Source organism: Amblyomma americanum, chromosome 6 (genome assembly GCF_052857255.1).
Source record: "Amblyomma americanum isolate KBUSLIRL-KWMA chromosome 6, ASM5285725v1, whole genome shotgun sequence".
Lineage (NCBI taxonomy): Eukaryota > Metazoa > Arthropoda > Arachnida > Ixodida > Ixodidae > Amblyomma > Amblyomma americanum.
In genome coordinates, this window is record NC_135502.1 from 19,226,124 (window position 1) to 19,242,288 (window position 16,165).

The following is a 16,165-nucleotide window of genomic DNA, read 5'->3' on the forward strand; positions in this document are numbered from 1 at the left end:
ATATATATATATATATATATATATATATATATATATATATATATATATATATATATATATATATATATATATATATATATATATCCCGGCCGCGACGGTCGAGTTTCGATGGAGGCGAAATTCTAGAGGCATGTGTACTGTGCATTTCAGTGCACGTTGAAGAACCCCAGGTGGTGGAAATTTCCGGAGCCCTTCACTACGGCGTCTCTCATAGCCTGAGTCGCTTTGGGACGTTAAACTTCGATAATCCATAAACCGAACCATTAAAAGTGTATCTCTCCGCATTCCGGACCGGTTACTACACAACCTACGCAACACGCCCACGACACGAGCCCCTTTCGCCGCGACATGGTCAACGTGAAGCCGCCGGATGAGATTGGCTCATAAATGGCGCCGATATTTTAGAGATTGAACATGCGGAATCGGCTGAAGTTGACATGTCAGATAGACAACTACAGGATCCCGTATTGCAAAAACAAAGCAGGGCACTTTTTTACATTTAGCTACTGTACCATTTGTCGAGAAATATGGTTGTAAGCGATCATAGAGAAAGTGTATGTCAGATGCAGCAGCAGCAGCAAAAAAAAAAAAAACGCCATCGAATGTCGTCCGCATATACGTAAGTGCGAACTTGACGATGAATAGGTATATGGAGGTCAGTAGAATATTAAATGGCACCGCAGCGGTGGCCTATAGTGGTTTCAGCATCCGCCCCGCATGCGGGAGGTGCGTGTTCGATCCCCAGTGCCACAGGGTAACCACCGGTGAGACAGCAGGCACAAGCTTTTCCCTGGCCTGGTGCCAGGCTTATATACGAGGGGAAATGCTCGGGAAATGGGTCATTGGCTCCACCATGTGTAAACACCTGGCATATGCCCGGTGCTCCATCATGACACCCGTCGATTCAAGTATATCGAAAAAAAAAACCTAAAGTGAAGGCGTTTAAACGCCTTTCGATTTAATGGTGTCCTGTGTTCCTAGTAGAAAAACCACCTGAAAGATTGAGCAAATCTCACTCCGCTCATCCCCCTCCTACGCATGCACGCGCAAGCACTCACTCATTCACTGTTAGGGCTACAATATTTGTCCGTAAGGTGTTGGTTCTGTTACTAAATTTGCACACCACAAGAGGAGTAAAACTGAGCATATGAACGCAGCACAGGTGCATGTTCGAATATATTTTTCCCGCGTGCTCCAAACTGATCCGTCTCCCAGGTCGGGCCACCCCACAGGGCTCGGTGCTTGTTCAAGTGCGCGACGGCTGGACTCCACCAGCTGCTCTCTAGAATTCGTGGTGCGCACCACGGCCTTTACGCCGACGACATCAAGATATGGATGACGAAGGACTCGGGCCGCCACATCAAAGACTGCCTTCAAGAAGCTATAGATACAGAGGTGGCGCAACATTACGCGCCTGAGAGCGGGCTTACGTGCGCGCCTGAGAAGTCGGAACTGCTCGTTATGGCCGATTCACACGACGGTACGTTCGCCCGCGGCCCGCGCTTCACGTGTTCATGCGCCACTAAAAACTGGCCTGCGATCCGATGACGTCAAGCGGACGCGACGCGCTGGGTGTACCACTGTTGCCAGATTATTTTAAAGCGTTTGCCAACGCTGGTCAAACCGGTTTTTCCTCCCGACCCATGACTGCGATTTAATGGCGCAGGTGCGGCCCTTTGTCCAATTCCTCAATGGCCTGGGCCGTCTTGCTAGCCGAGTCAATCACTTTGACATGGTAGCGAACGCAGTGCAGCTTGCCAAAACAGCGCGCCAGCTCAACGCCACTCATTGGAATGCGGCAGCCGAAATACTGGCAAGAGCGGTGGTTGCCAGAGCTGGCGCGTGCATCTTCGCGGGCCGCCGCTAATTCCCGCGAGGGGAGAGGCACTTGAACTTTCTTGGTTGTCCAGTCCGCAGGCCGACGGCACGCCTCTAGATTTGGTGGCGCACGAACACGTGATGCGCGGGCCGCGGGCGAACAGTCCCTCGTGTGAATCGGCCTTTATCCGCGCCCGCGTGAGGACCCGAGTAGTCGATCCCGATATCGACCTCCACCTCGAAGGTACTCCGATCCCTAGAGTAGAAAGACTGAGGGCCCTGCGCCTGCATCTGCCGGCCGAGCGACCTACACTGCGCAGCTGCTCCAGAAACAATCCGCGCTGATCCGCCGCACCTCCAACAGACGTGGTGGCACAAGGAAATTGACACCATGCGAAGCGTGCAGGCTTTGTTAATCAGACGTGTGATGTTCCGCGCACCTTATCAACGACCATATTCGAAGCGAGCTGAACCGCCGGCTGGGCATGAACGTCCTCCTACGATCAGCGGTCAGTGACAGCTCTCGGACTGCCCCCGCATGCCTCGACACATCGATTGCTCCAGCTGGGCCTAAAAAACAAGGCAGAAGAGCTGGTGGAAGGTTCCCAAAGGACCGGCCAGCTCATGCGTGTTCGAGACACGAGAATGGGTCGGACGGTTCTGTGCTGACAGGCTACCCGGAGCCGGACACTCCGCTGCAACAGACGTAACCCGCCATCCCGCCCAGACTCGCAGCTAAGATCATAGTCGCGCCAGTCACGAAGAAGTAGCACCCGAGCTCTACGCCGGCACAGACACTATGGCTTCTTTGCCGGTTGGATATATCGCGAGTCATTGGCTCAATTAAGATTCGAGTTCGAGGCATGGACTCGAGCGCGACAACTGATGAAACAGCCATAACGGTAGCAATCGCTTTCATACACCACGTGGACACACATGAATACCACGCCAGCCCGACATTATTTCGGGCTGTCGTGGCGTTCGTTATGCGACATGTACACAATAATTATACAGACTCACAGCCTGCGTTCCGCGCCTTCGCGAAGAGTACGTTATCTTTGCAGGCTGTGCGCTCTCACCAATAGATCCCGATGTACTGCCCACTGTTAGCATCGTTTGGACCCCTGGTCACGCCTCCCTTCCCGGCAACGAGCGCGCGCACGCACTCGCTCGAGTCGCATCCTCCCGGGCTCTGTCGACGGACGCAGAGGAGGAAGCAGACACAGAGGGTGCCTGTGCGGCTCTGCACACTTGTACACGCGTCACAGAATATTACCGTACGCAAAGAAGAACAATGCCGCCACCGCACCCAACACTGACCAAAGCATGGCGTCAACTTCACTCACACGTATCCTAACCTGTATCGTTAACACTTGTTCTTCCCCACCCCCTATAGCCAGACAAATGCCCGAGATGCCAACAGCACCGACCTGCACTTTACCATTTCGTTTGGGCCTGCGCAACACCACCCGGCGTCGTCCTACCCATAACCCTCCCCACAACTTCTTCTTGGGAAGATGCCCTGCCCAGCATGGAGCACTGAAGTGTGCTCTCGGTTTCTCACCGATTTTCGTCTCGCCGCTCGGTTTTCCAGCGTCCACTCTTAGCCCGTCGGAACTCTTACCGCATTTCTATATTTTTTAACTTTAGAATTTTAAACTTTGACCTTTTGTTTATTTTGTTTTCTTTTAAATCACCCCGGGAGATTAGTTCCCATCCCTACCATCATTCGCCTCACGCGCAAACCGGGCGCGTCAGACTCTCTTTATGAAAGACGGGCCAAGTCCTCAGCGGGACGAAGCATACTCCTAAGACTAGACATCCCCTACGAAAGCCAAGGGGAACCCAAGATTGACGTCCCGACGGTGGTCAGGAAAATACTCTATATTCCTCCGCTTCCGAAGACTATGCATCCGGCATACCATCAAGAAAGAATGCAGAAAATAGCGGAAACGCTCCAGAAGAGATATCGAGCAAGACAGGACGTACGTGATCCATGTACACTGCCGAGGTCGTAGCTGACTACCGGCTAAACCTAAGAGTGACTGGCTCGGTCAAAACGCACTTAGCCCAAACTGCCGAGGAAACAGCCATTGCTCTCGCGATAGTGGGAACAACAGCAAACACAATTATAAGTGATTTGAAAACAGCGACCAGGAACTTTCTTAAGGGAATGATCTCTTCGAAAGCGAAAAGAATTCTGGACATTTGTCAAGACAGCAGAACGATCCTACTATTTTGGACACCAGCCCACTCTAAGCCCCACGGTAACGAGGGAGCTCACGAGCATGCCCGCGGTCTTACTTTCCGGGCAGGCTCAAATCCTCAGTACACCCTCGGAAGAGATAGGCTAGTCAGCTACAGAAAGATCACGCAGCACTATCGGCTCAGCAAGGTAGAATACCCGCCGGCAGATAGGAAGCTAAATAAGATGCAGGAAACCATCTGGAGACGATTACATTACCCATTACCCAGCTAGTCGATCTTAGCCAGAGGCATCCGGGGCAATTCTCAGATATCGGTCATGTCAGGGTAGGGCAGATCTCTTACACATTTTATGGACCTGTCCTAAAACATATGACATGCACAAAGAAACTAGGACTGAGGATAAAGTTGAGCGTGTGACGAAATCCCGTCTGGCCGGGAGCGTACATTTGAAAAATAAGAGACGCCGACCAGTGAAAAAAGGTTCGTTCTTGACGTTTCGGCTTCCACACGGAAGCCTTTTTTCACTGGTCGGCGTCTATTATTTTTCAAAAAAAAAAAATAGGACACAGGATCTTTGGGAGACTCTAACGCACAGCTCAGGCTCTGAGACTCAGCTGAGAATCGTCCGACTGGCCCAGAACGCCGCCCGGGTCCAAGGACTCCAGGCTTTCGTCTAGGCGAATGGGCTGAAACCAGTCCTGTATCTGTCGGAAAATAAAGTTGCCTACTACTACTACTCAGATGGGTATGTCGTAGGGTGCCTCGATGCGCGCGCCACGGAGAGGGCACATTGAGGCAGCCAGAGTAGTGTTCCTGTATACGCTCCCGCGGGAGCATACAGGAACACTAGTGTTGTGCTCGCGCTTCCTTCCCGCTGTGGAATTCGGCGAAGTGGGGCATGGGGAGGATTCCCTGAAGACCACCGCGAGGGTGGGTGAGCCCTGTGGGGAAGACGCGACTGCAGGACTGCCAGAGGGAACGACGACAATAGCGTCCCCACGTGTTCGAACAGGAATGCCGGAAGCAGCGACGATAGCGTCCCTATAGTGACGATAGCGTTCAACAGGAATGCCAGCGACGACCATAATCGTATTTGTTCCGGTCCTCGCCACGACGAAGTGCGGTATCAGTGTGGTCCCCTTCAGTCACGCTGGATTTGAACAATTGCCCGAGTGCCACACCTGCGACAGAGCTTCCGCGTTCCGGTCACCAGTGCAAGCTCTTTCGACACCTGCGGGGAGAGAGCCTGCATTCCTGTGTTATGCAGGTGCCCTCCGGACGCACGTGCGCGGCCACCTGGAAGCCGCGGAGACGACAACGTGACCGGGTCCTGTTCCCTTTCCCTCGACCGAGCTGCGAAGAAACATCAGGACCGCCCTGCCGTGGGTGGTATAATCAGTGCCATCGTGTGATTGGACATCATTCTTCGAACTGTATTCCCCAGCTAGAGATCTGGGGAATACGAAGAGTATTTAAGGAGCTGCTGGTTTGATGCCAGTGAGAGCCCCCTTCTTGAGAGGTATCAGAGACTCCCGACTCCTAAGAAGCTCTTTTACTGAGAAGCACTCTCAGTTGCCCGTACTTGTACATAATGTAAATAGTCCTTGTATAAAGTTTTCCAAGTTTTCTTCCTCCGATCGTCCTCGACTCTTCTCCGGCCCAGTCACGCTACCTGAATCCCAACACTAGCCTATAGAGCGTAGGGTCTTTTACTCCTCCCATCGCGGTTTTTCTTCCCTCCTTCCGTAGGCCTTTCAGACCTCTTTTTCTGCTCTTTCCATCAATCAACAGGTTACTTCTCCCCCCCCCTCTCCCCACAACTGCTTCCGATGGCACATTTCAAGGGACTTTAATGGCACTCTCCCTCCCTTCGCCATCCCTTCCATAAATCCCTTCTCCCCGGTCCACCACGTGCTGTGATGCTCTGCGTCTCCCTCATCTTCGCCTGTCCTTTCTTTCTTTAATCCCCATCTCCCCTATCCCGGCAGCCTGGCACAGTTCTCTTCGTTCGGTGAACTTACGCAGTTACTTGCGCCAGTCGAATTTTCTGTCCTTGCCAAACCGCATTCTCTCTCCGACTGACCAGCGCCGGCTGATCGAGCGTGCGAGAGGATAGCGGTGGTAGCCTTCGGGGTCATGGACTGAGAGCCCTTGTTCCTGAGACCGTTCTGACCAGCACGAACCCGCGGCACCAGCAACAGCTGCTGTACCGGGCCTGCAGGATCGCGGCGGCACATATGGAGCCCTGAAATAGAGGGCTCCACTCAGGAAAAAAGTTTTTTCTCCTCCTCCGATTCTCTGATTCGCTGCGATTTTAAATAGTGTTTCCCATTCCGTTACGTTATAGAGATAAAATTCCTCCCATACTCTGCGAAAACAAGTCAACATGCCATTCAATAAATATAGCAAATATAATTCATTCATTCATTCATTCATTCATTCATTCATTCATTCATTCATTCATTCATTCATTCATTCATTCATTCAAGATTCCAGTTCGAGGGCGGCTGCGTGCTGCACGAAGATCATTTTCCAAAATGCTTTAATGTGAATTGCTAGACACATCCAGGGAACTCATAAAGTCGGTGTAAACTAAGTTTGTTCTAGTAACGTTGGTGTAAAAGTACGGGCTGAATCGGCAAAATGAAATGCTCTCCAAATTCCAAGCCTTCTCGGCCCGTTCTTAGGGTGCCTGGATGCTTGCCCTGGCCCATCGAGGCACCCTACCCTACCCCTGCTGCATATGTGGCGACATCTAGCGATAAATTCAAGAACAACTTTAAAAAACTCGGCGGTGGATGTGCATGTAGCGACATCTAGCAATATTGCAAACAACTTTTTGTTTACAAAACAGTGGAGTGTACAATTTTTATTGTTCGTAAAAATTTCACTCCAGAATAATTTTAAGCTCTTTTTGTTATATCGAGAACTTATTGTAAAAGTTTAACTTATTACTATTATTAATTTTTTCTTGCGGTGAAACTACGGCTCAATCAAACTTCTTCCTGAGCTCAAATGCAATCATGGCTGCCGAAGGGGAAAAGAAGTCTTCGAAGAAAGACGAAATGAAACGTCAAGCTCAGGAGCAGAGTGTAGTAGATGGTTTTAATCAATTACGACAAGAGCAGCGTGCCCTAACAGGGAAGCTCGTTGAGCTTGAAATGGAACTTAACGAGCACAAGTAAGTGCACATGCGTTCACGCCGCAACGCGCTTGACATTTGCCCATTGCATGACTTCGCTCTGTGTTCCAGAGCACCTGAGCTTTGGCTTTTCTCTGTCATCTGCTGGCATTTGCCAATGGAAGAGCGATCATAATCAGATGACATGAAAACAGTTATCGAGGCTAGAGCTGTGCCTAGAAGTGACATTGTAACCCGATGCGCGTGGGCGTGCAGTGCGACTGGCTGGGCATGGCCGCGTGAAGTATCACGTGGGCGCTGTTATGTTTGCCGGTTTTGCCGGTCAGGTTTTTTCAACCTGTCGGTGGCAACTGACTTGTTTTTGCTGTAATCAACTTCGCGCAGCCTAAAAGTCATGCGTTAAGGTTTTGTTTTGGCTTTCTGAGCCTGCCCCTTTATTCATTATATGTCATTGACCTGTCACTGTGATTTGGTTGTGTAGGCTTTACGTGTGTCATTTAAGTAGTGAGCGGAAACTCGTATTACCATGGCCAGACGTTTGTGACTTCACATGGAGTGCATTGGTTCATGCAGTTAGAGATTAGATAGCTGAATCTTTTTATCGTTATAGCCCACGTCACGATTTAAAAATTAATACTATGCAGCATCCGATGGCATCTCCACACTTTGGTCTGTAGTTGAGTTTATTTTTAAGAGCGGTTCTGATGACGATCAGAACACGGGTCTAGTGAGGCCATCTTTTGCTGTGGGTGACTGGGGCAACAAGAGCATTTTTCCTGCATATGAATTACAAAAACTCTGTGCACCGAAAGCTAAGTGCTGGTTAATCTGGAACCCTCCACTTGTGAACTGCTGGTGCACGGCAGTTTAGGTTTTCAGACTGGCAGCTCACAGAGAGTCTGCTTTTCTGCGTTCGAAAGGTGCAGCTAAGTGAGACTGTAAAACGCTGCGCTGCTTATTACAGTTAGTGCTGACTGGCACACAAACCCGGTCATTGAAAGTGTTTGCTTGGCTTGGAAATTCAGATTTCTCGTGTTATGCATGACACAGTGTGCTTTGCCAGTAACGTGTGGTGGAAACACCGTGATAGTGAAGGCACGAAATTGCTAGAAATGTAACCATTTGCAAACCCTGGTCACAAGGCAGCTTGTGCGAGCACAGCAACAGATTATTCTTGGACCTGGCTTATACCTTCATTAGGGTGCAGATGCAGTGTTGCCTGAGTGCTTCAGTGAGTCCATGATTTATATTTATTGAATGGGGGAAAGTAAGTCAACCTGCTTAGGGGGAAAGTAGCGTACGGAAGCTTTGAAGAGTGCTAACGCCATCCTCATCCATAAGAAAGGGGTCATCAAGAACTTCAAAAGCTGACGTGACAGCTTGGTGGTTATGGTGCTTGGCTGCTCACCCTCAAAATGTGGGTTGATACCGCCCGCAGCGGTTGCATTTCGTTGGAGGTGAAATGCTAAAGGCTCATGTACTATGTGATGTCAGTGCATGATAAAGGATCCCAAGTTGTCGAAATTCTCTGCAACCCTTCACGTCTCTCATAGCCTGAGTCACTTTGAGACTTTAACGCTATAAATCAATAAAATAACCAACTAAGGACTTGAAATATTACAGATCGATCAGGTTATTGTCTGTAGCATACGAGGTATTCACTAAGGTAATTGCTAATCGAATCAAGAGAACTTTACTCTTTAATCAACCAAAAGATCAGGTAGTCTTTTGTAAAGGGGTACTCAACAATAGACCATATTCAAACTATCAACCAGGTGACTGAAAAATGCATGGAATATAAACAACTTTTGTTACGAGAAAACATTTGCCTCAGTCAAAACTTCAGCTGTCATGCAGGCATTACGGAACCAGGGTGTACATAAGTCGGCTGTAAAAATACTAGAAGATATTGCCATACTGCTGGCACTCTGCCGGTACCACCTGGTGGCCGAACCTTATCTCCTAGCGCATGGCCGAACATCTTCTTTGTCAGAAATGAGTGCGGCTGTTCGGCGATCCTCGATCCAGTAAACGGCTTTGCTTGCCGCTTCATGCTACGTTTGGTGGTGACAATATCTATAGCGGCTGCACAGCCATTATAGTCCTCCATAAAGAAAGTAATAAAATCCCAATAAGAAAAGGTATGTGACGGAAGCCAACAATCACCGAAACCAACGAGCACATGGAATTTTTTTTTGATAATTTGTGTTGTTCGTCAATGGGATCTTAATAGGGTAATTATTTTTAACGATAATTGATTAGAAAGCAGAAGAAAAAACAACCACATGTCTCCGTTAGGATCACAACCCACGACCTCTGAATTTTGTATCTGGTGCTCTACTGAGCTACGGCGACAGCTGTCCAATCTTCTGCCGTTGGGGGGTATTTATGTTTAGTTTAACCGAACATTGACAGTGTTGACCAGTGCCACCCTTTTCCATTACGGCAGACGTAGTACGTCCTGTTTTACCACAAGTGCCACATAGGAACGTGATCGAATGCCGAGGGTGGAAGCTGAGCGAGAACTCTCATATGCTACCTGTGGCATCACGACTCAGAATGGAGGCCCTTGTTACCTATTGAACAGACAAGGGAAGGGAAAAGAGGGGCTTGTTATGAAACCAAAAAGCATATGGCATTTTTTTTTTATGACTTGGGGTGTTAATAAGAGTTTAATATGGCATTTTTTTTTGTTTTCTGATCAATTATCTTCAAAAATAATTACCCTAATAAGCTGCAATTGATGAACACCACAAATTATGAAGAAAAAAAATCCCATATGCTGCTTGGTTTCGGTGACTGTTGGCTTCCGTTATGTATGTAATAACAAGCCCCTTCTTTCCCCTCCTTGTCTGCTCATTCGCTAACGAGGGCTTCGATTCTGGTAGTGTTGATGCCATAGGTAGCATAAGAAGGTTCTCGCACAGCTGCCGCCCTCACCGTTTGATCACATTCCTACGTGTCACTCGTGGTAAAACAGGACGTTCTATGTCCGCCGTAATGGACGAGAGTGGTGCTGGTGAACACTCTCAAGGTTCAGTTACACTACACATAAATAGCCTCGAAAACAGAAGAGTGGACAGCTGTCACTGTAGCTCAGTTGGTTACAGCACCAGATGCGAAATTTGGAGGTCGTGGGTCGGATGCCACCAGCAGCATGTGGTTTTGTTTTTTCTTCTGCTTTATAAACAATTATCTTGAAAAAATAAAATACTTGCCTTATTAATCTTCCATTGATGAACACCACAAATTAAAATTAAATAAAACATCCCCCATGCTTCTTGGATTCAGAGACTGTTGGCTTCCGTGATGTATGTTACAGTGAGCCTCTCTTTTCCCCTCCCTTGTCTGCTCAGTTAGGAAAGGTGTTAGGCATTGTACATGCTCACCTCGGCTACGGGAGGTCGTGAGTTCGATTCCCGCGGCCTCCAGTCTACCCAGCCGGTCAATCCAATAGGAACAAGCGGTCCCCCGGCCTAGAGCTCGGCTCTCCAGGGGTGCACCGCATGGGTAGGACAGACTGCTCCTCAAAATTCCCGTCGAATGTGGGCAAAAAAGCGACTCCAAGCGATGAAAACCTGTAGTCAAAACTCGCGCCTTGTGACAGTTACAAAATCTACTGCACGCAGCGTTAGTGAAACTTTCAACTTCGAAAGCCTGAAGGGAGATGTGCCATAACACTCTCTGCTCATCTACCCCTTTCATGTACAATGCCGCCACTGGCACTTCTTTAAAAGGACAACTCCAGAAGTTTTTCCAAGATTTTGAATTAATTATCGCATCACGTTCCTTGTGTTCCTTCTCTTTGGCACAAGAAAGCATTTTTCGAAATATCAAGCAGAACTATTTTAAAAGAACAGACTTAAACCGAAACTTGGTCCGTGACCAGGGGCCAGGGACATGCTCTGGTTGATGCAGCAATGGCTTAACAGACATTATTGAAAAAATACTCGTGCACATGTTGAATGGCTAAAGCAATAAGTGGAAATGACAACTCCATTCATAAAGTGCCTAATACTACCTAATACAAGCCTTAATATTTGTTCTTAGTGTGGGTGGTGGGCAGTAACATGCAGTTAATATTTGTGACGCTCCAAATGAAGTGTTGCCCACAGAAAGCACCTGTACTAACCCTACGGAAACAGCAAACTTTAAAATTGGCTTCTATGGGAATGAATTATCGCATCACTGCAAAACTTGGTGGATACGATCTAGATGAGGAGGAAAGCCTTAAGTGAAAATTTCATTAGAATATATGCAAAGCTTGGTGGATAGGATCTAGATGAGAAGGAAAACCTGCAGTAAAAATTGCATTAGAATATATGTGGGTCTCAAAAAACCCAGAATTTCGCTTTAAGCAAGTCTGCGATTGTGAATGGTGTTGGCCGGTCTCTTGTGCCATCAATCCTTGTGCCCGCTCTCCCTGCAGTGGCGTGTTATGCATTTTTTTGTTCATGCATTTTTCTATTGTTTCCCATACCCTGTGTCTTGTCTTCTTAAATTTCATTGTTTGTGGAATAAACTTTCAGTTGGTTAGTAATGCTCTGTATGTGTTGTCACTTTCTTGTACTGTTTCGATGCGCTGTTTTCTGTCGTGTTTGCATGTCACTAACTAGCCCAACTGCAGTTTGTCTTCAGCTGATGCTCTATTTTGTGGCCATTGTGTCAATGAAATAGAAACCACACTCACCTTGTTTATTGCCTCAGGGGGTACCAAAATAATGTGAGAAATAAATCTTAGTGCCACAATGGCATTTTATTTTTTTCAGCCTGGTTGCTGAAGCACTTCAGAAAGTTGATGGCGACCGGAGGTGCTACCGAATGGTCGGCGGTGTGCTAGTTGAAAGGACAGTGAAGGACATTCTTCCTGCAGTGGAACGGAACAGAGAAAACGTAAGTCCTCGGTGCTATTCAATCTTAAAGGGGCATCAAGATGTCTTTTATTGGATGTTCAGTTTCTTTATATTTGATATCTGGGGTTGCTTGAGTGCTGAAGGGCACTTACACATGTGGTGCAGCACACGTAATGCCTTCGATGCTCATTCGATCATATCACATTGCTGCATCCTTTTCGTGAGCTTGTTTGACAATGCACTGGTAAATACAAGTTCCTTTCATGCTAGAAAACTTCATTTTCATTGATGATGGAAATGGAGTGCTCATGCTGAAAAGAGCATAACATTTGACAGGGAATCATTGAAGAAGCAGCTTTAGGGTACATTTAAATGGTTTACAAGATGATTCTGCTTGTGACATAATCATACCAGCTAAGCTGTGCAGACAAGTGAAAAATAATAAACAAATTTCAATGTAGTTGTGCTGTGCAGCACTTCTTCAAGACGTGCATTCGAGATCTACAAGGAAGATCCACAGTGTAGAGTATAGAGTAGCCGTCTAACATAAGTAGCTGATGCGGGAAGAAGCCGTAGAAGCCATAGCTCTCCATCGGCTGTTTTCCTGGAAATCGACCCTGTAAAACCTTTTACAACTTTATGGAGCAGCTGGGTAGAAAATGGTCAGGAGTGTGGGTGGTGTTGACGTGGAATTTTTGACGACCCTGCTTGCCGGACTTGAACGACCAATCGAGCTGACGGCACTCCTCGGGGTGCTTGGAAGCTTCAGAGATGGTTGGGCACTCAGACTCATCAGGCTGGTAGGAAGTACAGTATCGAGTGGTAAGGAAGGTTCTTGCTCGTGGAGAAGAACAAACGATGAGGACCCAGTGGTGGTCTGCGTGGCGGTGTTGTAGGTGTTGATGATGAAGGGAAAGATCATGTCCCATTTGGAATGCTCTGAAGGCATGTACATGGATAGCATGTCATCCTAGGTGCGGTTAAACCGTTCCGTCGAGCTATTAGTCTGTGGATGGTAGGTGTAGCGGTATGGCGAGTGGTCTTACATTGTTGTAGAAGAGATTTCACAACCTCAGACAGAAAGACATGCCCCTGGTCACTCAGCAGTTCCTGGGGTGCTCCATGGCGAAGAACGAAGTGATGCACGATGAAAGATGCAACGTGTGGTGGTGTAACATGTCAGGTGGTTGACAGCTACAATAACCCAGCAGTTGCCAGCAGCAGACTGTGGGTCATTGTGAAATAGGGCGCAGAATGTCGACCGTAAATGGGCTGAGACAACAAGCATCCACTTCCGGCTGTTGGAGGCACAGTTACTGCGGTGCAGGGGCCCATCATGAATGGCTAAGTGAGCAGCCTGGTGGCATAGGGCATAAGGCACTGGTGCTACTGAGAGATTGGAGAGAAAGCTTACAAGAGAAGTTATCCAGGGGTCATTTTGTTGCTTACTGCCCATGTTATTCATTGCAAATGAAATGCAACTGACTTGCGAGTGGTAGACACTGTCAGGCGGCAACAGTGAGCGGGGTGAAGCGTCGGCGTTGTTGTTTTCGGCCGGAGCGGTAGATGACACAGATATATTGTAGGCATTGGGCCCAGCGAGCGAGATGGCCTGTAGGCCCTTTCAAGGAGGACAGCCAACACAGGGAATGGCAGAGGCAGACCGTGGCAACAGGTGAAGACGTCAGATAGTATGAACATGGCAGAGCCGACAGGTGCAGAGAGGCAGGAGACAGGGATGGGGACGGATGAGCACGAAGGAATCTTGATGTCGTCAGTCAAAGACAGTTCGCTCCACGAAGAAGGCGAAGCATCAGGCGAGGCAGCACTGCACAGGAGAAGTTCGAGCTTGGCAGGAGAGCAGTTGATTTGTGCGCCGTGGTGGGAGAGAAAGCTCCAACCTAAAACGATGTCATGGGAGCATGATGACAGAATGAGGAATTCAATGGTGTATAAAGAGCCATGAATGATGACCCTGGCTGTACAGGCAGCCAAAGGCTAGATTTACTGTGCATTAGCTGCACTAAGCGAAAAGCCAGATGGAGGCGTCGTCACTTTTCGAAGTTTGTGCAACATTTTCTCACTCATCACAGACTCAGCAGCACCAGTATTGACAAGGGCCAAGGAGGCAAACGTTGAGCACTTTCGTAGGGGACAAACGGAGCCTTAAACTTATTTCCGAATGGTATGGGGACACCCAGTTATCTATGTATGTAAAGTTAACTAAGCACAACTAGTGCTAGTGCACTAATGTCGCATTTGGTCTAACCATGCTAAATTATGTCTTTTTTCTGCTCGCACAACACAATTTGACTGCACTGCATAGCACAGGAAGTGCAGTAATGCAGTCATTCTGTTATAGGTACTAGCATCGTACTGTTTTTTATGGCAAGGCTTTTTGGAAGCTGTCAGTTTTAAGGATAAAACTGTCACAAACACTTTAACATCTTGCATATTGCCTTGGTGTATTTTAGGGCATTTGTTTATAGCATGTTGCCTTCCAGCAATTGGAATGTGCCAGAAAAGAATTGGCCAAGTTCCAGTTTTGTTCTTCATTTGTGCCCGTTTCATATTTTTTTCCATCGCTGGCTGGAACACAATATGTGTTCAACTCTCCGACTGCTGTTATTAGCCTGAAGTTGTTGCTTTCTTTTTTTTTTTTCAGCTCTCGAAATCAGTGGAATTGATGAATGAGAAGATTGTACAGAAGGGCCAGGAGGTGAACGAGTACCGTGAAAAACACAACATCCAGATCAGGGTTTCTGGACCTCCTAAGCCACAACCTGCTGCAGCAGGCAGTAGTGGCGAGGGCGAGAAGTCGGCAGCAGCACAACAACCTGCCACCGGGGTGTTAGTCTGACGATATCACCATTTTTTTTTTTTGCCTCCTCTCCAACACACTGCAGCTTCATGCTTCCATATCAACTACCAAAGCTGCTTCAGACCATAAAACAGTGCATGTCATTTCAACAATGAGGTGACAAATCCTTGCTTGAAGGAATTTTGAGTTGTTGCTTATTGGCATGCCGTTTTTCTTTTTTATTGTTAAGCCAATAAAATCCTATTTATATGAATGCACTTGCAGGTCTGCTCACTTGAATGGTCAGAAACTGCTGAAAAGGTAGCGCGTAATAAATATTGTTTCACGTTTCGATGAATAATTTGTGGCTACTGCAACTCACTAGATGTGTTCTACGGTCGGTGAATGTCGTGCGTTTTTCAACTAGGAGTCATTTTGAGGCATGTCTAACGCCTGCAGCGCACTGTTGTTTACACATGGCCTCTGGGATTTGCGGCTCGCCTCAGCTTACTTTTTTCTCTCTTTGGTTAGTCCTTTTACTCATAGATGGCGCTACCGTTCTATGGTTTATGATTGCTGAAAAGGAACAAGGGTCCTTATGGCTAGCATTTCTGGATATTAGGGGAGCCTACGACAACGTTATTCAAGAGTATTTGTGGGACATACTGGGCACATTAGATGTGGAAGATGGAGTAATTAATCTTTTAAAAATATAAAGGGAACAGAGTGCTTATAAAATGGGAAAAAAATGGGTCAGGGTCTGTAGAGATACAGCAGGGGCTTAGGCAAGGATGTTCTCTGTCTCCTTTGTTCATGTTGTACCTGCAAGGGTTGGAGACCAAGCTAGAGAGGAACGGACTAGGCTTCAACCTTTCTTTTTTTCAAGCAAGGGCAATGGATTAAACAGTCATTACTGGGACTAATTTACCGGATGATATAGTGCTAATGGCTGACAACAAGGAAGGTTTGCAGAAGTTGATAGACATGTGGTACAGAGGGAGATAGATTAGGCTTCAAGTTTAGTAAGGAAAAATCTGCAGTCATGATATTTAATGATGAGGGCAGCGAGCATAGAATACAGGAGTTCACGCTAGAAGTAGTGGATGAGTACAAGTATCTTGAGGTGTGGATAAATAACGGTGCTGAGTATCTGACAGAGCATGAAAAATATGTAATGAATAAAGATAGTAGGAATGCAGCTGTCATGAAAAATAGGGCACTGTGGAATTACAATAGGTATGAAGTGGTAAGAGGGATCTGGAAAGGGGTGATGGTTCCTAGCCTGACTTTCGGTAATGCGGTCCTGTGCATGAGACCAGATGTTCAAGCAAGGTTAGAAATCAA

General features: G+C 47.4%; 1 protein-coding gene across 1 annotated transcript; it reads left to right on the top strand.

Moving 5' to 3' along the window:
- Positions 1-7,003: 7,003 nt before the first annotated feature.
- Pfdn2 (prefoldin 2) lies at positions 7,004-15,095 on the top strand. The gene is made up of 3 exons (XM_077668694.1): positions 7,004-7,207; positions 11,938-12,061; positions 14,687-15,095. Exons 1-3 carry the CDS (start codon positions 7,050-7,052, stop codon positions 14,879-14,881), a joined length of 477 nt encoding a protein of 158 aa, XP_077524820.1. The 5' UTR covers positions 7,004-7,049; the 3' UTR covers positions 14,882-15,095.
- Positions 15,096-16,165: the final 1,070 nt, after the last annotated feature.

Coding starts and splice junctions, on each gene's coding strand:
- Pfdn2 (XM_077668694.1), top strand. CDS start 7,050: ATGGCTGCCGAAGGGGAAAAGAAGTCTTCGAAGAAAGACGAAATGAAA. Junction 7,208..11,937: donor ATGGAACTTAACGAGCACAA/GTAAGTGCACAT, acceptor TATTTTTTTCAG/CCTGGTTGCTGAAGCACTTC. Junction 12,062..14,686: donor TGGAACGGAACAGAGAAAAC/GTAAGTCCTCGG, acceptor TTTTTTTTTCAG/CTCTCGAAATCAGTGGAATT.